Consider the following 23189-nt stretch of genomic DNA (forward strand, 5'->3'; position numbering starts at 1 on the left):
TGGGACTGTTTTAATGTCATGCTTGGTTGACCTAGCAACTGGGTCTGTTTTAATGTCATGCTTAGTTGACTTAGCAACTGGGTCTGTTTTAATGTCATGCTTGGTTGACCTAGCAACTGGGTCTGTTTTAATGTCATGCTTGCTGTAGGTTATTTTAAGGAGGCGTGGCTTATTATGGGCGTGGCTTTCAGCTAGATCTTATTGGCCACCCATGAGACTAAATGTCATTCCAGTTTATCATATCAAATTTACATACTGTAAACTCAAAGTTTCCTTATTAAATTATTCTATAATATGTAGAGTATTTATTACATATTATAATAAGGTATACCACTGTATTATAGCCCAACAATGAGACATACGAGGACTTTTAGGAAACTCTATAAGCATAATTAAAGCTACAAAAATGTCAATGTTCAACCTTAACATGTGCTAACTACGCAACAGACCAGATGAACAGGAATTATATTTACTCTCATGGGTGGCTAAAAATAACTATCTGAAAGCCACACCCCTACTAAACTATGCCTACAGTCTTCTGATCTGACCTGCTGGGTCATATCTCAATAACCAAGCAACAATAACTCAACACCCAGCATCCATAACCCAGCAGTTTTTAAAGAAAACAACCCAACTAAGTGACCCAACGCCTGCAACCCAACATTTGGGTCAACCAAACAACCCAGCATTGTTTAGAGTGTGGGGACAGGTGTAGACACCTTTCAGATCATCCTGATCCCAGCTTTCTTTAATACAGCCCATACAGTAGCTGTGTCCACAGGCAGTAGTCACCGGATCCTTCAGTGGATCCAGACAGACGGAGCAACAGAACAGTTCTAGATTGTCAGCCATTTTAGTGCTTTCACCTGAAGGTTGAGCAACAGGGTGTCAAAGATGACTTTCTGTTTCATGGAACTCTACACCAGAGGACAGGGAGTGGCTTCCTCTTGACTGTGTACTCTGTATCTACAGGTTTTTTGGGGATGGATGTCAAGCTAAGAAGATGACGTTGCATACAGCTGTGTCCACAGGGAATAGTAACTGGATCCTTTGGTAGATCCAGACAGCAGAGTGGATATTTTAAAAGGGCCTCTGCAATGTCCATACAACAAACTGCACAGCAGAGTATCAGAGATAACTTTAATTTCTTTGAAAGTCTGAGTGGTGGGGGAGGCCTTTTAGATCTGTTTGGAGACGTTAGTCCTGGATGGATGCACTGAGGTATATAGGGATGGAAGCCATAGTGACGTGTTTATTTTTTTATTTGTTTTATTTCACCTTCATTTAACCAGGTAAGCCAGTTGAGAACAGGTTCTCATTTACAACTGCGACCTGGCCAAGATAAAGCAAAGCAGTGCAATAAAAACAACACAGAGTTACATATGGGGTAAAAAACATAAAGTCAAAAATACAACAGAAAATATATATACAGTGTGTGCAAATGTAGCAAGTTATGGAGGTAAGGCAATAAATAGACTATAGTGCAAAATAATTACAATAGTATTAACACTGGAATGCTAGATGTGCAAGAGATTATGTGCAAATAGAGATACTGGGGTGCAAAATAAATAACAATTTAGGGATGAGGTAGTTGGGTGGGCTAATTTCAGATGGGCTGTGTACAGGTGCAGTGATCGGTAAGGTGCTCTGACAACTGATGCTTAAAGTTATTGAGGGAGATAAGAGTCTCCAGCTTCAGAGATTTTTGCAATTCGTTCCAGTCATTGGCAGCAGAGAACTGAGTGGCGCAGTGGTCTAAGGCACTGCATCGCAGTGCTAACTGTGCTACTAGAGATCCTGGTTCGAATCCAGGCTCTGTCGCAGCCGGCCGCGACAGGGAGACTCATGGGCGGCACACAATTGGCCCAGCGTCGTCCAGGGTAGGGAAGGGAATGGCTGGCAGGGATGTAGCTCAGTTTATAGAGCATGGCGTTTGCAACGCCAGGGTTGTGGGTTCGATTCCCACGGGGGGCCAGTATAAAAAAAAATATATATATGTATTCACTAACTGTAAGTCGCTCTGGATAAGAGCGTCTGCTAAATGACTAAAACATTTAAAAAATGTAAAAAAACTGGAAGGAATGGCGGCCAAAGGAGGTGTTGGCTTTGGGAATGACCAGTGAGATATACCTGCTGGAGCGCAGACTACGGGTGGGTGCTGCTATGGTGACCAATGAGCTAAGATAAGGCGGGGATTTGCCTAGCAGTGATTTATAGATGGCCTGGAGCCAGTGGGTTTGACGACGAACATGTAGTGAGGACCAGCCAACAAGAGCGTACAGGTCACAGTGGTGGGTAGTGTATGGGGCTTTGGAGACAAAACGGATGGCACTGTGATAGACTACATCCAATTTGCTGAGTAGAGTGTTGGAGGCTATTTTGTAAATGACATCGCCGAAGTCAAGGATCGGTAGGATAGTCAGTTTTACGAGGGCATGTTTGGCAGCATGAGTGAAGGAGGCTTTGTTGCGAAATAGGAAGCCGATTCTAGATTTAACTTTGGATTGGAGATTCTTTATGTGAGTCTGGAAGTTGAGTTTACAGTCTAACCAGACACCTAGGTATTTGTAGTTGTCCACATACTCTAGGTCAGACCCGTCGAGAGTGGTGATTCTAGTCGGGTGGGCGGGTGCCAGCAGCGTTCGATTGAAAAGCATGCATTTAGTTTTACTAGTGTTTAAGAGCAGTTGGAGGCTACTGAAGGAGTGTTGTATGGCATTGAAGCTCGTTTGGAGGTTTGTTAACACAGTGTCCAATGAAGGGCCAGATGTATACAAAATGGTGTCGTCTGCGTAGAGGTGGATCTGAGAGTCACCAGCAGCAAGAGCTGGTAACCTAATATAAGGTTGTGGTAAAACATTACAACGTTTTAAAGGTTCCATAAATGTACAGTGACCTATTCAGAAGCCACAGTGGTGAATGATGAATATGTCAAATCAAAAGTTCTCTTTCATTTTCAGTCATGTAAAATGATCATAAATTGTAAAGAAACATGTGGATGCAGTGGGGTGCAAATACCTCTGTAGAATTAATTAAGCGAGAAATGGCGGTGGAAACGGCTTTATGCACAAATATTGATAAAATAACCATCATATTGAAGTAAACTTGGAGTCACACGATGATATGTGGTGTGGTCCTCCCACTACGACTCGGGAAACCATGCAGTTTATTAAGCTACAGATGAAATAAGTTATGCTGAACTTCACAGGGTGGTGAAAGTGCACGGTGATGAGCTTGACGCTCCTTTCCAATAAATATTGAGGGTCTTTTTGTCCATAATAATGTCATCATGTAGGTAGCCTGTCCAGAGTGGGCACGTTCGCTATATAATGCACAACCAAATCTGACAAAACCATCAGTAGAGTTGAAAATGTGATGGAAACCCATTTAACAGAACGTTTTTAACCGGTACATGGGAATTTAACTGCAAAAATATATTAGTATTTTCTAAAATATATATTTGTATGTGCATTACGTCATCACGCACAGCCATTTATCTTCAATACGTCAATTTGATGGAAACATCTCTGCTGGTAAAATGAGCATGTTTTTATGAAGATTTTACAATGTTCACATGAAAATCTGACGCCAGTCAAATGGAAACAGATTTTCATGCGAATATTCAAAAATCTGCATAAAAACAATATCCTCATCTATAAACAATATCCCAATAGAATTGAATGGTAAATTATGTATTGAATCATTTTGGAGTCACTTGTATTGTAAATAAGAACATAATATGTTTAAGTGGCTCCAAAATGACACAATACATTATTTACCATTCAATTCTATTGGGCACAACATCATCTGAAACACAACCGAAACACACTGCAAATGCATCCATCAAGAGTCCCAAGCTTGATGTAGTCATAGCCTGCTAGGAATATGGGACCAAATACTAAACTTTTGACAAAGTGTAATACACTATAAGTGAATTTGTCCAAATACTTATGACACCTACAAATGGAGGGCCTAGATAAATACAGTATATTTATTTCTAAACAGTAAAACAGACATGAATGAAAATACCCTCAAATAAAAGGTGACATTCTGTACTGTCGCCTCATATAAAACATTTAATATCAATTCTAAAATGCTGGAGTATAGAGCCAAATTCAAAGTTTAATAAATTAAAAAACCAAGGGTGGGTCAAAATTATTCCCATAATGTAGAAGTTTCAGTAGATTAGGAACTGCTTCCTATAAAGCTATGTGGAGTATAATGTAGCTGGACATTGTAAAGTCTGCTTCCTATAAAGCTATGTGGAGTATAATGTAGCTGGACATTGTAAAGTCTGCTTCCTATAAAGCTATGTGGAGTATAATGTAGCTGGACATTGTAAATCTGCTTCCTATAAAGCTATGTGGAGTATAATGTAGCTGGACATTGTAAAGTCTGCTTCCTATAAAGCTATGTGGAGTATAATGTAGCTGGACATTGTCAAGTCTGCTTCCTATAAAGCTATGTGGAGTATAATGTAGCTGGACATTGTAAAGTCTGCTTCCTATAAAGCTATGTGGAGTATAATGTAGCTGGACATTGTAAAGTCTGCTTCCTATAAAGCTATGTGGAGTATAATGTAGCTGGACATTGTAAAGTCTGCTTCCTATAAAGTTATGTGGAGTATAATGTAGCTGGACATTGTAAAGTCTGCTTCTTATAAAGCTATGTGGAGTATAATGTAGCTGGACATTGTAAAGTTTGCTTCCTATAAAGCTATGTGTAGTATAATGTAGCTGGACATTGTAAAGTCTGCTTCCTATAAAGCTATGTGGAGTATAATGTAGCTGAACATTGTAAAGTCTGCTTCCTATAAAGCTATGTGGAGTATAATGTAGCTGGACATTGTAAAGTCTGCTTCCTATAAAGCTATGTGGAGTATAATGTAGCTGGACATTGTAAAGTCATACACACAATTATATTACTTCTTATTGACATTCAACCTGTGAATGGAAATGTAAGAAATTAATGTACAAACATGTATAAAACAAATCCTGCAACAAAGGACCAGGTGTGAATGTTCTGGGGGGTCTAATTCTACCCCTAACCAGTTTGAATACAATGTTTGATTTCACCCCCAGACCCCAAAACACACCCCATTCAAAACAGTTTCAACAGCCCCCCACCCGATGCAACTCAATATTAAGAAGGCATACAGTCAGTGTACAGACCAATGCACTACCCCCAGGATCACAACAAGCCACTCACACCTGGGACCACACACACACAATGTGAATGGAAATATATTATCATATTTTTATATATATTACAACCCATCACAAGAAAGGGTGTTGGTTATTTTAGTTTGACAAGTAACCTTTGTTGCACATGTCCTTACTTTAAAAATAAGCATGTTTGTCTTGTTTGAATCAGCCCAATTCTCTGGTTATAAATAAAATAACCATGATTGGCAGAATGTTTAATTCACATCTCTGCCTATTAATAGATTGTGGAACTATGAAAAATAGGGAATAATGTTCCCAACACACCCACCTCACAGTTCCTACACAGACTCTGAGGCACCATGCAGGTCTGACACCAGAGGAGGCTGGTGGGAGGAGCTATAGGAGGACGGGCTCATTGTAATGGCTGGAATGGAATCAATGGAACGTATCAAACACAAACATATGAAACCACATGTTTGACTGAGTTCCATTTATTCCATTCCAGACATCACAATGAGCCTGTCCTGCTATAGCTCCTCCCACCAGACTCCACTGCCTGACAACCATTCTATTGTCTTGAGGACTTTACAACCATTTGGTCTGATCAAAGACCAGGACACCCTTTCAAATAGATACATCCTCTCAGCCTTGATGACTCTGTCGTAGCCGGCCGCGACCGGGAGACCCATGGGGCGGCGCACAATTGGCTTAGCGTCGTCCAGGGTAGGGGAGGGAATGGCCGGCAGGGATGTAGCTCAGTTGGTGGAGCATGGCGTTTGCAACGCCAGGGTTGTGGGTTTGATTCCCACGGGGGGCCAGTATAAAAAAAAATATATATATGTATTCACTAACTGTAAGTCGCTCTGGATAAGCGCGTCTGCTAAATGACTAAAATGTAAATGTAAATGTAATGACTAAACTAATCAAAGACTAACACACACACACACACACCACAGTAATCTGATCATGGTGACTCCACAGTAATAACATTTATAACTCATAAGTCACCAGGTGTGATTTACCTTTTGACAGATGAAACCCTACATCAACTACTAATGACTTATGGGAGGAAGTGAGCATTTCACATATTAAGATATAATACAAGGATACTTCCTTTGTGTGTTGTACTTAGTCAATTGAAAATGTGCTTAACATTTTGAAAAAACAGCCTTTTTGATGATCTGTTTTGAGTTTTGTATTAAGAGTTGTGAGATTTTACCACATACTTGTGAAAATAGTACAAAAGTGATTATAAAATCTATAATACATGGATACTTCCTTAAATGTACTTATTGTGTGTTATGCAATTATGTTATTGAAACAGAATAAGTCTAATGAGAGAATAAATAAGTCAAGTCCAACCATTACCTCTCTCCTCTTTCACATCCCTCTATCATCACTCCATGGGTGTGTCCCAATAATCTCTCCTTCCTCCTGAAGTGTATCATTCCTTCACTACTCCTCTCAAATGTAAAAGCATTGGATTGGTGTTGGCATGGGGTAGAGGGAGTGTACATATACCAGTCATTTCCTTTTAAATCCATGAAGGGAAGTGGACAAGTTCTAACTTAGAAAGGAGATAATAGTTCCACACCCCATGTGTCCTGATAACTACAGGAATGAAACCATATTGAGGTTGTCTGCTTTCTATACGGTTTGATGAGAGAGAGAGAGAGAGAGAGAGAGAGAGAGAGAGAGAGAGAGAGAGAGAGAGAGAGAGACGGAGAGACGGAGAGACGGAGCGAGAGAGAGAGAGAGAGAGAGAGAGAGAGAGAGAGAGAGAGAGAGAGAGAGAGAGAGAGAGAGAGAGAGAGAGAGACGGAGAGAGAGAGACAGAGAGAGAGAGAGACAGAGAGAGAGAACATCAGGTAAAGTTCTGGAGATGAGGGAATATGTGTGCTGAAAGAAAGCCTCCAGTATGGTTAACCCCAGTTAGGCCCAGTATGGACTATCAATACAAGTGACCATTTAGAATGTGACCCAGTTCAATGGGTCTGAACAGAACTGGGGGATGTCAGCCATGAAGTTGTCTAAACACAACTGGAATATAATTTGTTTGTGATTCATTGTTAACGGGTTTTCCATTAGGAACACAGGGGAAAAACCTAACACAACAACACACATAACACACAACCAATAAAAACAAAGGGGGAGGAAACCACTAAAGTCATTACCATATTGTCATTTTCTAATGACAGGGAGAAAACATGTAAAATCTAGAAGACTACTTTAGATCTGGTCAGAAGAAGCCTAGTGCACTACGTAGGGAACAGGGAGAGATTTGGGACAGAGACAGTAACTCCTGGATGGAAATCTTCATTCTAATGACAGTGAGCAAATCTCCAATCTCCACCCTATTCCCTATGTAGTGCACTACTTTAGATCTGGTCAGAAGTAGCCTAGTGCACTACGTACGGAACAGGGTGTCATTTGGGCCAGAGTCAGTAACTCCCCTGGGTATGAATTCTCTCTCTATCTTATCTGTCTTTTATATTATGTTCTCCTCTCCTCCTCTCTTCTCTCCTCTATTCACTCTATTAAATCATCCACACCACATGCCAGCTTCAACACAATCCATTTACAAGTTAAAGACACACCTTGGAATAAATAGCAAAGGAAAACTACTACTAGATGTATTTTTTTCCCATCACCATGAATCATATTTAATAACTGAACAGTAGCAGACCTAACTTCATCTGTTCCTGACTCTGGGTAGTGGATTAAAAAGACCATCAATCTCCAATGATATTATAGTACAATTCTGAACATTACTGATATACTGAGTGACAAGTCAAGATAGCTGATGTTTTTATTGTTTGGTTAATAGCACCACATGCTGGACAGGTTTAATGTTGCTTGACTGAGCAGTACGGGAGAATAAAAGATGCCAAATTTAGGGCCGGTTTCCCGGACATCTCCATTGAACATGCTTTTTAGTCTAGGACTAGGCTTCATCTGTGTCCGGGAAACCGGCCCATATAGTTCAATTAGCAAGTAAGTAACACTACATGTTCCATGATACTGAGGAAAATTACATTGAGACAGAGAACCAATTGAGAAAACATTTCAATGGTTCTGAATGACCACCAACATACATTAACAGCATACATCATGATTAATGTGAATATATAAGATTAAAACATTGCACTTACAAAAAATATGAATGCATTGAATTGTAATTCATAACATCTTCTGAAGATCAAATCAATCAAATCATTGTACATAAAAACAGAGCAGAATGAATCATCACATCTGGGGACCATCACCACCAGCATGACTAGTATCTATGTGGACCCTACTACAGTTTAACCAGCTCAGCTATAGACTACACCAGCATGACTAGTATCTATGTGGACCCTACTACAGTTTAACCAGCTCAGCTATAGACTACACCAGCATGACTAGTATCTATGTGGACCCTACTACAGTTTAACCAGCTCAGCTATAGACTACACCAGCATGACTAGTATCTATGTGGACCCTACTACAGTTTAACCAGCTCAGCTATAGACTACACCAGCATGACTAGTATCTATGTGGACCCTACTACAGTTTAACCAGCTCAGCTATAGACTACACCAGCATGACTAGTATCTATGTGGACCCTACTACAGTTTAACCAGCTCAGCAGCACCAGAGAGCCTAAATCCAGGATAGAGGGGCTGAGTGAATGTGGTCTGGAATCTGTGGAGGAGGGTCATTGTGTCAGAGACACTGTAGAAGGACAGAGTACCTGCCTTGTGATCCAGGTACACTCCTACTCTGGAGGACCGAAGGCCTGATACTTTAGTCACAACACTATTGTGTATGAAACAATAACCACCTCTATAACACTCTAAACTCCAGGACTTGTCATTGAGTCCAAATGCACCATCTGTCTCTGTTCTGCTGATGTCTTTATATGAGACTGCTGTAATAACACACTCCCCACTCCACTCCACCTCCCAGTAACAGCGTCCAGACAGACCCTCTCTACACAGAACCTGGTAGTGGTTTGTGAATCTGTCTGGATGAACAGGATATGGTTGGTCTTGGCCTTTATTGGTCACCTTTCTGTTCCCTTCAGACAGAGAGAGGCATTTTTGTGCTGTGTTTGGGTCCAGTGTGAGCTGACAGGAATCTGGGAGAAGAGCAGAGCAGAGACCAATGAGGGGAGTTAGAACAATAAGTGAAGTCAGATACTGTATCTACCCTGTCTTTGATTAGAGCACAGCAGAGATCAAATCAGAGAAATATGAGGAGTCAGATAGATACCCAGTCTTTGATTAGATCTACTATTGCTATATATTTCTGGAGGGATTGTTAGGCGTGTCAGTAAAAAAGAGACTGTTAGTTACTTCAGAATAAAGAGACTCACATTGTAAGAACTGTTCTCTGGTCTTGGGCTCTGGAGGCAGTACAACATCCACTATATTCACTACAGACACACAAACACATTCACAGAGAGAGGGAATATTATCATCACACCATATTCCACATGTATATGACTAGTAGGGAACTTTCAATGGTCTAAAGTTGATGTTCTTATTATTTTCAACACACCTGTAGTGGAGATCTTGGTCCATTCTCCTTTAAGGACGTCTTCTAGTTTCTCTCTCAGTTCAGACACAGTCTTACTCACATCTCCAAAGTACTGAAGAGGACGGACAACGATGCTGGATAAGTCTGAAGATACACTGGTACCGGAGAGAGACTGATAACTCTGGAGAGAGAGAGAGAGACAGAGAGAGAGAGAGAGTGAGAGGGAGCAGAACCAAATGATTGAGAGTTTCACATTGAGTTTTAGTTTCATATCACATGTATCAAGGCAGTTGAGTTACCTGGAGGAAATGGATGTGATCCTCTGTGTGTGAGAGCTGCTCCAGCTCAGTGCTTCTCTTCCTCAGCTCAGCTATCTCCTGCTCCAGTTGCTCCAGGAGTCCTTCAGCTTGACTCACTTGAGCCTTTTCTTGGGCTCTGATCAGCTCCTTCACCTCAGAGCGCCTTCTCTCAATGGAGCGGATCAGCTCAGTAAAGATCTTATCACTGTCCACCACTGCTGCCTGTGCAGAGCTCTGTTAAGAGAGAGAGAGAGAGAGAGAGAGAGAGAGAGAGAGAGAGACTGACTTGTCTTACTTTAATGAGCCATCCTCATTACACTAACACCCCCACCCCTAAAAGCACATTGCGTGACACCACAACCTCCACACAATCACATTATCCAGTACCCAACACCACAGTACATTACACCATCCAGCACCACATTCCAACCGTCCATCCAACCCCTCCTCTCCAGCCGTACAGACAGCCCCCCTGAGCCCCCATACCTCCTGAAACATCTCCACACTGTTGATCATTTTGTACAACTCAAACTCAACCCTAAGGCATCAACAGTAATGGCATTACCCTGGCAACACAGAAAAAACATGATGAACAGTCTGTCATTGCAGAAAACGGACACCCCTCCCCAACTCCCAGGTCAACCCGAGCCAACCAGCTATTGTGGTCCAGGGCTCCATGTAATACCCTCCACTGGAGGACCCCTGACCTTTCCAGCACTGGGAGCTTATACAGCACCCTCCACCTATACCCTGCCATGCTCTCAGCCCCCACAACCCCCTGCCACTGATGCCCCTTCACTCCCGCTAAGCTCCTGATGTGTCTAACCTTGACACTGAGGGTGTACAGCACCTTACCCCCCACCTCCTCAAACTCCCCCAGGCTCAGAGTGTTAAAAGTCAGTAAGTCCTCCAGACTCTCCTGCCAGTCCCCAGTCTCTGCTGTCACTTGCAGTGGTGGAAACGGTGGTGGCCCCTCCTCAGGCTGCTCCAGCCCCCTCCTCACTGGGTCAGGCAGAGCCTCCTGGACCTCCCCCATGACTCTCTCCAGCAGCCTAAGAGACGTTAGTCCCGCCTGCTGTGCCGACTCTTGGGGGGTTTCTGCATATCTTCACATGGTCTCTCCTATCATTGCTACGCAGATGACACACAATTAATTTTCTCCTTTCCCCCTTACATTTACATTTTAGTCATTTAGCAGACGCTCTTATCCAGAGCGACTTACAGTTAGTGAGTGCATACATTTTCATACTGGCCCCCCTGGCTCCCCGTGGGAATCGAACCCACAACCCTGGCGTTGCAAGCGCAAGCGCCATGCTCTAACAACTGAGCTACACGCATCTCTGCATGTCTGGCAGACATATCAGTGTGGATGTCGGATCACCACCTCAAGCTGAACCTCGGCAAGACGGAGCTGCTCTTCCTCCCGGGGAAGGACTGCCCGCTCCATGATCTCACCATGACGGTTGACAACTCCATTGTGTCCTCCTCCCAGAGTGCAAAGAACCTTGGCGTGACCCTGGACAACACCCTGTCGTTCTCCGCTAACATCAAAGCGGTGACCCGATCCTGCAGGTTCATGCTCTACAACATTCACTGAGTACGACTCTACCTTACACAGAAAGCGGCACAGGTCCTAATCCAGGCACTTGTCATCTCCCGTATGGATTACTGCAACTCACTGTTGGCTGGGCTCCCTGCCTGTGCCATTAAACCCCTGCAACTTATCCAGAACGCTGCAGCCCGTCTGGTGTTCAACCTTCCCAAGTTCTCTCATGTCACCCCGCTCCTCCGCACACTCCACAGGCTTCCAGTTGAAGCTCGCATCTACTACAAAACCATGGTGCTTGCCTACGGAGCTTTGAGGGGAACGGCACCTCCTTACCTTCAGGCTCTGATCAGACCCTACACCCAAACGAGGGCACTACGTTCATCCACCTCTGGCCTGCTAGCCCCCCTACCTCTACGGAAGCACAGTTCCCGCTCAGCCCAGTCAAAGCTATTCGCTGCTCTGGCACCCCAATGGTGGCACAAGCTCCCCCACGACGCCAGGACAGCGAAGTCACTGACCACCTTCCGGAGACACTTGAAACCCCACCTCTTTAAGGAATGCCTGCAATAGTATATTAGTTATCCTTCTACCCCCCCTTTACTACCACTGTCTTTTGTCTAAACTAACACCTGACTTATTTCACCTGCTAGCACTGACTTGTTTAAAGAAATGTACTTATTGTGATCGAGATGTAGTTGTCCCACTGGCTATCCTAAGTTGAATGCACCAATTTGTAAGTCGCTCTGGATAAGAGCGTCTGCTAAATGACTTAAATGTTAAATGTTCATGAAGAGCTGCTGATCCAGCCCCAAACCACCAGCCCTCCTCAACAGAGCACATGCTGGTTCCCTCCAGCCCACCTCTGTAGGGTACAGTAACAACACACGTCCTGTCCAATAATTTCCCAGACCTTTTAAAAAAAAATCAGAGGCAGACCGTCTGAGAGACGGCAGCTGAGAGTTTGTGAAAGGCCCGGGAAATGTCAATTTGATTTCTCTGTGACAGAGAGAGTTTGGAACGGTCTGTGAGCAGAACCTGAGAACACCCAGGATCACAGAGTTATGCCCTCTATAAATCAGAGTACAACTCCACAGCCGCAGCCTCATCTCCCCACAACAGAAGTTACCCACCCATCAGGCTCCCTCCTCTCCCCCACAACAGAAGTTACTCCCCCTTCTGCTGTCCCCACCTCTCCCAAAAGCCTTGGAAGCTTGAGCAAAAAGTGACACCTTGGAAGAGCTTTACATGGAATTTCCAATAGGACACCTGCCTGGGCCCTGGTGAAACAGAGAACTGAGCCCTGTACTAGGTGCAGACACATTTTGGAAAGCAAAGACAAGGTCACTGATTTAGGCTCTAACCACTAACAACCTACCCTTACACACCTCTTTTGTTTGACTTATCCCTCAGTCTCTGTCACCGTTCATGTTAAGGAAGTCTAACCGTGAAATCTCCATAAGAGGTGGGAGGGAAATCACCACAATCAGAAACCAGTAGTGAAGCCCATAAAGCCGCCATGCCAGAAAAAACCATCCATTTAAGCAGATTCTGAAGACATGCCCTTAAGAACCCATGACCCATTTTCTCAGCCTATACCGCTTCCTGGGTGAGAGGACACTAAACCCCTCATTCTTCATCACGTGTTGTACTGACCTTACAAACCTTCCAGGATCAATAAAATAAGACTCCAGCAGAACCTTCTTTTTCCTCTTTAGTCTCCATCAGGAACCTAGAAAGTTCTCTCAGCGTATATACTGGGCCCTCAGCCTGACTGGCTGTCAGCTCTGGATCCAATGAGCCGTCTGAAAACGAGACCGCCTTGTCCTCCGCTCCCGCAGACTCACCTCCCCCCTCTTCCTCTTCCTCCTCCTCCATTGGCACGGTACCGTCCTCCTCCTCCCCAGTCTCTGCCCCCCTGCACTTCCCCCCTGATCAGTGCCTCTTCCCCAATGACGGGCAATATTTCCTGGGATGAGCCCACCAAGCCTTTGCCCACCGGAGTCTCTGTTACTACAGAAACCTGCCTCAGCTCATGTAGCCCAGCTGCAACCCTCCCCACCATCGCTTTCTCCACGGCCTGCGCACCACCACTTGACCCTGCTCTATTCTCCTCCCTCCTGGTACCACCACCACTTGACCCTGCTCTACTCTCCTCCCTCCTGGTACCACCACCACTTGACCCTGCTCTACTCTCCTCCCTCCTGGTACCACCACCACTTGACCCTGCTCTACTCTCCTCCCTCCTGGTACCACCACCACTTGACCCTGCTCTACTCTCCTCCTTCCTGGTACCACCACCACTTGACCCTGCTCTATTCTCCTCCTTCCTGGTACCACCACCACTTGACCCTGCTCTACTTTCCTCCTTCCTGGTACCACCACCACTTGACCCTGCTCTACTCTCCTCCTTCCTGGTACCACCACCACTTGACCCTGCTCTACTCTCCTCCTTCCTGGTACCACCACCACTTGACCCTGCTCTACTCTCCTCCCTCCTGGTACCACCACCACTTGACCCTGCTCTACTCTCCTCCTTCCTGGTACCACCACCACTTGACCCTGCTCTATTCTCCTCCTTCCTGGTACCACCACCACTTGACCCTGCTCTACTTTCCTCCTTCCTGGTACCACCACCACTTGACCCTGCTCTACTCTCCTCCTTCCTGGTACCACCACCACTTGACCCTGCTCTACTCTCCTCCTTCCTGGTACCACCACCACTTGACCCTGCTCTACTCTCCTCCTTCCTGGTACCACCACCACTTGACCCTGCTCTACTCTCCTCCTTCCTGGTACCACCACCACTTGACCCTGCTCTACTCTCCTCCTTCCTGGTACCACCACCACTTGACCCTGCTCTACTCTCCTCCTTCCTGGTACCACCACCACTTGACCCTGCTCTACTCTCCTCCTTCCTGGTACCACCACCACTTGACCCTGCTCTACTCTCCTCCCTCCTGGTACCACCACCACTTGGCCCTGCTCTACTTTCCTCCTTCCTGGTCCCACCACCACTTGACCCTGCTCTACTCTCCTCCTTCTTGGTACCACCACCACTTGACCCTGCTCTACTCTCCTCCCTCCTGGTACCACCACCACTTGACCCTGCTCTACTCTCCTCCCAGCCTCTGCCCCCTGAGTCCTAGTAAGCTGGACAACAGAACAAGTCAAAATTTACTGAAGGTTGTAAAACGGCCAAAGAGCATTGGCTGAGCTGGAACACTAGCCTGAGGCCAAAGCAAATGAATTGAAGCGAACCATCACTGAGCCTCTTCTGACTGGAATGATCCTTAGAATTCAATTTTCCCTAAATGGCACCAAAAAATGTCTACCTTTTTATTTCACCACTACAATCTGTTCTTAGGACGAAACAGAAAAAAATAAGTAATAAATAACAACTGGTGTAGAAAGTAAACATCCACACCTCGATGGTGCCAAGTGTGCTTATGTCTGCATTACCAGGAAGTAGGAATTCTTTTAAACTTCTGACTATTTCTGGTCTAGCGATCGATGACAGCAGAGTACACTGCCTAACCTGATGTCATTAGAAAGAAGAGATTATCCTGATTAAAATGGAGTCTGACTTGAAATATACCATTGTGAGATATTTTGTGAAATAAAGAGACATACCTATATTTCCCCTAAAGGAAACAATGGGACAACCTCAGAGTTCCAGGAGTACATGTTGTTTTTTTTGACGTTTTAACTACCAGCAATACGCTGCCCAAACTTACATCATTAGAAATAATAGGTTATCTTGATTAAAATGATGTAGAACTTCAAACCATTAAAATTAATACATATATTTGACATAATTGGTGAAATAGACAGACATGTCCCTATTTCCCTAAAACAATGGCAGTCTGAAAGTTCTAAGAGCAGTCTTTTATTTAACCAGCTTACCATTTATCTACGACCATTTGCCTTTTTGTGGATTGTTTACATTTGGTTTACATTTACATGTGAGTCATTTAGCAGACGCTCTTAATCTAGCGGTTAAGAGCGTTGGGCAGTAATCGAAAGGTAGATGGTTCGAATCCCCGAGCCGACTTGGTGAGAAAACTGTCGATGTACCCTTGTACAGATTTAGGCACTTAACCCTAGTCGTTCTGAATAAGAGCGTCTGCTAAATGACTCACATGTAAATGTAAACTAGGCCTCTGTGAAAGCGTGGCAATAACTTATTAACTTTACATTATTCACAGACAGACTCCTCTGAAGGCAGGCAGGCAGCACACTCCTGAAAACTAACTGCTCAGCAAAGCAAAGGCTCTTTTGAGAGCTACCAGATTTATATAAAAAAAGCTCATTTTCAGTGTCTGTGTCCAGTGTCTGTTTATATGTTAAGGGGGTGTTACTTTGGCAGATAATGTCACCCATCTAAATATATATATTATTTTTTATATAATTAACTAAATGTATGGTGTTTTTGGTTTATGTCAGTTTCATTGTTTGTTATGCTATGAATTGTTATTTTATGGTTGTAAGTAGGGGTGTAACGATCCATCTACTACATCGATGTATCGATTTATATTCCTATGATCCAACTACATCGATCTGTGCTCGGCGAGTTGGCCTTTTGGACAACATATATCAATCTAACATCGTTTTAAAATGTAATAAATCGATTGTATCGATACTAGGAAATAACCCATTGGATTTAAGCACGTCAGACTTTATATGGATGTTTTTTCTTAGCACTTTTAATGATAAAGGTTTTAAACATTACTCGATTCAGTCTGCCTATCCGTGACGTCATCGCCGCGCCAGCAGCAGCGCAAAGGCGCAAAGACAACAAAACATAGCATGGCGGACGACAGAGGAGAAGCCGACGAGCGAGAAATTATCAAGCCACCATTGCGGTCCTTACAAGAAACAGGAATCTAGGAAACTTCACCTGCACTGTCCAGTATCCAGGTATTTATTTCAGTCACACTGGTTGAATTTTTGGCTAAAAGGTTACTGAATCGATTTCAAGTCACTGAATCGTTTCGGATCGTATCGTTCTAAATGAACCAATATCGTCCTTGAATCGTATCGACAACCACGAATCGTGATACATATCGAATCGTTGTTAAAACGAATCGTTACACCCCTAGTTGTAAGTGATCAAATGAACTAGAACATTTTATATTTAGCAATTTTGAGTAATTACTACTTTAGTAAGGATACACTTAGTAAGGATATACACTTTATTCAGTACTACTGCAGTTGCTAAATAATTCCAATAGATGGCAGCATAAGACCACGAATGACATTTTAGAAGATTAGTTTAGTTCTCTCCCTGGATACACCACCACTCCACCTCACAGGAAAACTCCTGCCTGAGCTTTTTACTGTCCCTTTCCACACTGCTAACGCAAGAGGAAGGACTGAAAACACATTACTTTGAAGTAATATAATGATGATTCATGTTTATTATTACCTGTTTTTATGCTCATGTTTTAAAATTATAGCTCATTACTATAACGATTATCAAAAAGTGCGAACATTAATTCAGTCACCTCTGGTCGACAAAAATGTATTTTTCTAGTCCATTCATTGTCAAATTGATCAACCAGCACAGAGCCACTCTGCCTTCTCGAACAAGTAGCCAACTCAACAAGCCCCGCAAAAAGCTTGTGCCGTCAGCAGCAGCGAGCACTCTGCCTTCTAGCACAAGCGAGGGGCATGTTGAGGTACATTTTCTAACCGCGATGGTTGCATGATTTATTGGTGGGCTGGAATATATGAGATATTAAGATGATGTCATAATGCATGTTTACTAGGGTTGAGGTTAGCGCATCTGACTAGTGATTATTTGGCCGGTGTTCAATACCTGCTAGAGTTAATATTTTGTTGCTCTCCCAAAAGCAACACAGGCCTAATACGAGATATATAGCTAACTGTAAAGTAATGAGTGACCTTTTTAGAAAATCATAGGACATAGTCTTTGGTTGCATGCTATTTTATGCTTGTAGCCTATAACTGATGCTTTGTGGTCTTATGCAGCCATCTATTGGAAATATTTAGCATTTAAAAGTTAGTAATTCACGTAAAGACATTGGTGAGGCAGCTAAGAAATAAAGTGTAGTTTTCTTATTAATTCTGGAGATCAGTCTCAAACCTGCCCCTTGCCTCTCAAACTCGTCGTCCTGATCAGAGCTCTATAAATATCCATCAACAATTGTCTGTCAGCACCCTATTCATAACCAGAGACCCACACAACCAACTACCGCGAAAGTTAATGAATGAGAGAGACAGAGACATCGTTACAACACTGTACATAGCCATAATATAACGGTTCTTCTTCTTTGGAGTTTAACGGCGGTTGGCATCCAATATGTTGCATTACCGCGCCCAACTGGACTATAATATAAATCCATTATACTTTGTGATACAAAATGGGAAAAGGGGAAATTATAATAATACAAAAAAACACCCTTCCAACTAACCCTACACTTATTAAATACCCACTACCCCATTCCACTACTTTGACCCTATCTGCTCCTGCACCATGCCAACGGCCTGGGAGGACGGGACACCACCACTCAACACACCCTGTAACTCTTCTGAAGTCAAATCTTGTATGGCCAAATACTTCTCTGCAGCTGCCACCACAACATCCATTTTCTGTGATTTAAGTTCCATTTCTGCGGTACAGTTGATAACCATTGCTATGAATGCTAAGAAGCTAACTTTACTAAAGCATATATCACTCGTTGGCCTATCCCTCTGTGCTGGCACAGATCTACTACTCACAGGGATCCTCTCAGGATCTCTCACCCTTGACCCATCCTCCTCTACTTCCTTTACTGTCTCAGCATACGACACCTTCTGCACTACTCTGACTCTAGCCACCTCAACCTGCCTCTCTCGCACCGGACACTTCAGATCCCCAGCAACATGGGCATCCCAACAGTTGACACACACAACTTTATCCACCGAAACTACACAATCCTCTATCCCATGCCCTCCTGCACACTTCCCACATCTTGGATCTCCCTCCTACAAACTGCTGACCATAAACGTTGCACCTGAAACAAAGCAGTGGATTCGCCACAAAAGCTCTAACAGGATAACTGATATATCCTACCATGACATTATCGGGTAAAGACTCAAAATTCAAAAGGACTGACAGTGACTCCTCTATTTCACCACGCTCACCACCGGGTCTGCGTCCCACCAAACGGTGGGAATCACAAACACCAGGAATCTTCAACTTTAATTGCTCCACCTCCACACTTAACGCTACCCCAGAAATCACTCCTTTCAATGGTGCCCTGTTCCTAAGAGCAAAGCAAGAAACAGATCTTGACCCAAGTTGCGTGACACGGAGCGCCCACTCCCTCTGGTCAGAAGAAACACAAACAAATATCACAAGTCCACTACAGGTTACCTTCACTGATTCAACTGCACCCAACTCCTTTCCCACCCACCCTGAAACCACAAATGGATCTGCCAAAAGGTATGGATCCACTTTCTCCAAAAATGTAACTCCTACTGCACCAGATTCTTCTTTATCATGTCCATTGATGCCAGGCTCTGGTTCTGAGCTCATCACCACACCTTCTACTTCACTTAACTCTCCCTCATTCATTTCCATTTCACCTCCAGAACTCGGTCTGGCGAATGGCTCACTCTGTTTGCACTTGAATTATAACATTTGAAATGTCTCTATTCCTTTGAACATTTTGTGAGTGCAATGTTTACTGTTCATTTCTGAATGTTTATTTCACTTGCTTTGTTAATGTAAACTTATGTTTCCCATGCCAATAAAGCCATTTGAATTGATTTGAATTGAGAAAGAGAGAGAGAGAGAGAGAGAGAGAGAGAGAGAGATAGAGAGAGAGAGAGAGAGAGAGAGACTGAGAGAAAGAGAGAGAGAGAGAGAGAGAGGGCTCCATGTTAATGTATAGGGGACATGAGTCAGTCAAGGTTACTCATGGTTATTTTGTGATGAAGTAGCCCCGCCTGCGATTTCAAAATCAGTGTCGGCCCTCAGCCCAATAGGGAATGTCCTCTTGCTGTAACGGTCAAGCTGTTGCTTTCTCCCGCGTTAGACCTGGTTCATATCCCGCCGGTTACATTAAGCAGTCTATTCTCTGAACAGAGTCCAGACAGCATGTTCCCAACAGTGAGGTCAGTGGGATTGGAGAGAGTCCCCTCTCTCTCTCTCTGTCTCTCTCTCTGTCTCTCTCTCTCTGACTGGAGGAGAGATGTGAAATGGTGTGTCTCCTTTGGTCAACAATAATCACCTTGAGAGACTCCACAGCCTGTTGGAGCTCCTTCAGCTCCTTCTCTCTCTCCTGGAATCTCTGCTGGACTTTCTGCTGACTCATCCCCAGCTGCCTCTGTGGAGAATCACTCTTCAATGAGCTATCAAGCTTTATTTGTCCAGTAGATCAATAGTATAGTAATGTGACATAGGGCCCATAGAGAGGAAGGTCTAAAATCTTGAGGAAGTCCCTTTACCATATGACATTTTCTATGTTGCTATGTTAATGATTATAGTTTTTATGGTAGGCGTACATGTATCAAGGGGTTGAGACTGAACTTTGAACTCCTAAAAGGGCATTCGGAATGATAATAGTGTTTGACTTCAGAAAATGGTGATACATTGGGAGCAAATCCAATATACTCAAGGTTTGTGTTCATATTTGTTCTGCCGTGGATTGATTTCATTTGTATGATCTCATATTCAAACAGCCTTAGTTCCTACTGTAATTATTATTTGTTTATTAGACAGTCACCAACAAGTAGTTCTGGTCTTACCTGTTTCTCAGTCCTCTCTGCTGCAGCTGACACTGTATCATGGCCTTTATGTTCATCCATCACACACTGATAACAGATACACTGCTGATCGGTACGACAGTAAACCTCCAGCAGTTTGTCATGATGAGAGCAGATCTTCTCCTGTAGTTGTGCGGTGGCTTTGAGAAGCTTGTGCTTCTTGAAAGCAGGATATTCATAGTGAGGTTGGAGTTGAGTCTCACAGTAAGAGGCCAGACATGCCAGACAGGACATGAGGGCTTTCTGCTTTCTGGTCCCAGTGCAGAAATCACACGCCACATCTCCAGGTACAGCATAGCACAGAGCAGGAGGGGGAGCAGCCTGGAGTCCTGTCTTCTTCAGTTTCTCCACCACTTCAGCCAACATGTTATTTTTCCTTAGATTAGGCCTTGGAGTGAAGGTCTCTCTGCACTGAGGACAGCTACAGACCCCTTTCAGAACATCCTGATCCCAGCAGTCCTCAATACAGCTTCTACAGTAACTGTGTCCACAGGGGATGGTGACCGGCTCCTTCAGTAGATCCAGACAGACAGAACAACATAACTGGTCCTGGTCCAGCAGAACTCCCTGCTGAGCCATTTGGACGGTTGTTCACTCTCACACAGACAGATGACACAGAGACTCAGATCAGTTTAGTTTCCTCAGAAGAAAGTTTGTGGGACTTCCTGGTTCTGCCAGAAGGGTGGGGTTAGAGGGAGGGAGGCGTTAGAGGGAGAGAGAGAGAGAGAGAGAGAGAGAGAGAGAGAGAGAGAGAGAGAGAGAGAGAGAGAGAGAGAGAGAGAGAGAGAGAGAGAGAGAGAGAGAGAGAGAGAGAGAGAGAACTGTACGCAATGTTAATGGAGACTAAGATTTGTGTTCCTAGGTTTGGGCCCTTAATATGGAATAAATTAAATAGAGTGGTTAGAATATGTAAAGGGTAACAGTTTCTATGAAGTACATATGTATAATTGTTATAATGAATTGTGTAATGCCTTAAACTTATGTCCTATGACACTAACTATAACCATCCATAATAACTAATACGTGGTTGTAAAACTGTACAATGTGTTATAGATAATTAGCTACAATGGGGAGGGGGGACTTGAAATGGATACAATGTACTGTAGCTGAAATGAATACCGTATGTATTGACTGATCATTGAGAATGATGTAACACTTTACATTACAGTGTGTTTATTGGTGTGTAATTATTCCTGTTAGTACAGTGGTGTAAAAGTACTGTGATGCCTCATTCTTACACTGTACTAGCAGCAGTAACCCTAGCCAGTAATAAGGCTACTGTAATGGAAAGTGTTACAGGAAATATAAAGGAAGGATTTATACATGTCATCTATGATATACTGTATGTAATGATATGTCTATGTCTTCTATATGGTGTTCTATACTGTATGTAACGATATGTCTATGTCTTCTAGATGGTGTTCTATACTGTATGTAATGATATGTCTATGTCTTCTAGATGGTGTTCTATACTGTATGTAATGATATGTCTATGTCTTCTATATGGTGTTCTATACTGTATGTAATGATATGTCTATGTCTTCTATATGGTGTTCTATACTGTATGTAATGATATGTCTATGTCTTCTATGGTGTTCTATACTGTATGTAATGATATGTCTATGTCTTCTATGGTGTTCTATACTGTATGTAATGATATGTCTATGTCTTCTATATGGTTTTCTATACTTTATGTAATGATATGTCTATGTCTTCTAGATGGTGTTCTATACTGTATGTAATGATATGTCTATGTCTTCTATATGGTGTTCTATACTGTATGTAATGATATGTCTATGTCTTCTATATGGTGTTCTATACTGTATGTAATGATATGTCTATGTCTTCTAGATGGTGTTCTATACTGTATGTAATGATATGTCTATGTCTTCTAAATGGTGTTCTATACTGTATGAAATCTGAGGATTTAAAATATGAATCTATAATCATGCTTCCCTTTCAATGTCAATGTGTATTTGTAACATTCTAACCCTGTTTACAATAGTGCTTTGAGGAAGAAGCTTTCTCCAAAACGTGTCAGCAAGTAATATCACTGAAGGGAATTAAGGAGCCGTGCTGCACCTTATTTTACAAACAGTGAGCACGAGAGGGTGGTGACCTGGGGGATTTGAGGTACTGGAATGCATAAAAATATATATATCCTTTATAATAAAGCATTGCATTCATATCATCACATTTGCGTAGTGGCATAGAGCAGTAGAGTAGAGGCACTTACAGAAGTTGTACACATGGGGGACATTTTTAGTAGCATAATGGCCGAGAAAATGTTTGCCTTTTATTAACGCATTTCATGCAATTCTATGTCATTTTACATGACGAGACTTTGGTAGAGTATTTGTTAATACCACACAAATGATCGAAATGGCAGGCTACACTGACAAACTGAGAATCAGAGATCAATAAAAACGACCTTGCCTTGAATCCATCAATAGCCGAGGCCTAGGTGTGTGGAGACACATATTGTAGGCTACAATATGAGGAGGAAATTATAGTCCTATAAATGCTTTCCAGTTTCACTGACTCACCCAATGATGCACAGCTCCCTCACTGGTGATGGCCGATGCACTCGTGCCAAAAGCCTACCTCTCTCTCTCTCTTTTGTAAAACAATATTTGGAAGTTGATCAAATATTTTGGTGGCCTACAGCATAGAGTCTAAATAAATGATGAAGTGCAATGCTTGAGAGATGAGAGTTCATGTCACGGTCGTCTAAGGAGGAGGACCAAGGCTCAGCGTTGAGGGTGAACATATTATATAATGAATGATCACGCGATCAAAACAACAGACGATAACGTGATGTCTACGGTTTAACACAAAACCAAATACGAACAAAAACCCACAACCACAAAGGGAAAGACACAG

At 43.1% G+C, this 23189-nt stretch overlaps 1 protein-coding gene across 1 annotated transcript; it reads right to left on the minus strand.

Moving 5' to 3' along the window:
• Nucleotides 1-8773: 8773 nt before the first annotated feature.
• LOC121547121 (tripartite motif-containing protein 16-like) lies at nucleotides 8774-20885 on the minus strand. The gene is made up of 6 exons (XM_041858231.1): nucleotides 20289-20885; nucleotides 19772-19867; nucleotides 9986-10219; nucleotides 9708-9867; nucleotides 9523-9582; nucleotides 8774-9285 (listed from the first exon to the last, which is right to left on the minus strand). The coding sequence occupies exons 1-6, from the start codon at nucleotides 20883-20885 to the stop codon at nucleotides 8774-8776; spliced, it is 1659 nt and encodes a 552-aa protein (XP_041714165.1).
• Nucleotides 20886-23189: the final 2304 nt, after the last annotated feature.

The sequence above is a fragment of the Coregonus clupeaformis genome, unplaced genomic scaffold (genome assembly GCF_020615455.1).
Source record: "Coregonus clupeaformis isolate EN_2021a unplaced genomic scaffold, ASM2061545v1 scaf0673, whole genome shotgun sequence".
Lineage (NCBI taxonomy): Eukaryota > Metazoa > Chordata > Actinopteri > Salmoniformes > Salmonidae > Coregonus > Coregonus clupeaformis.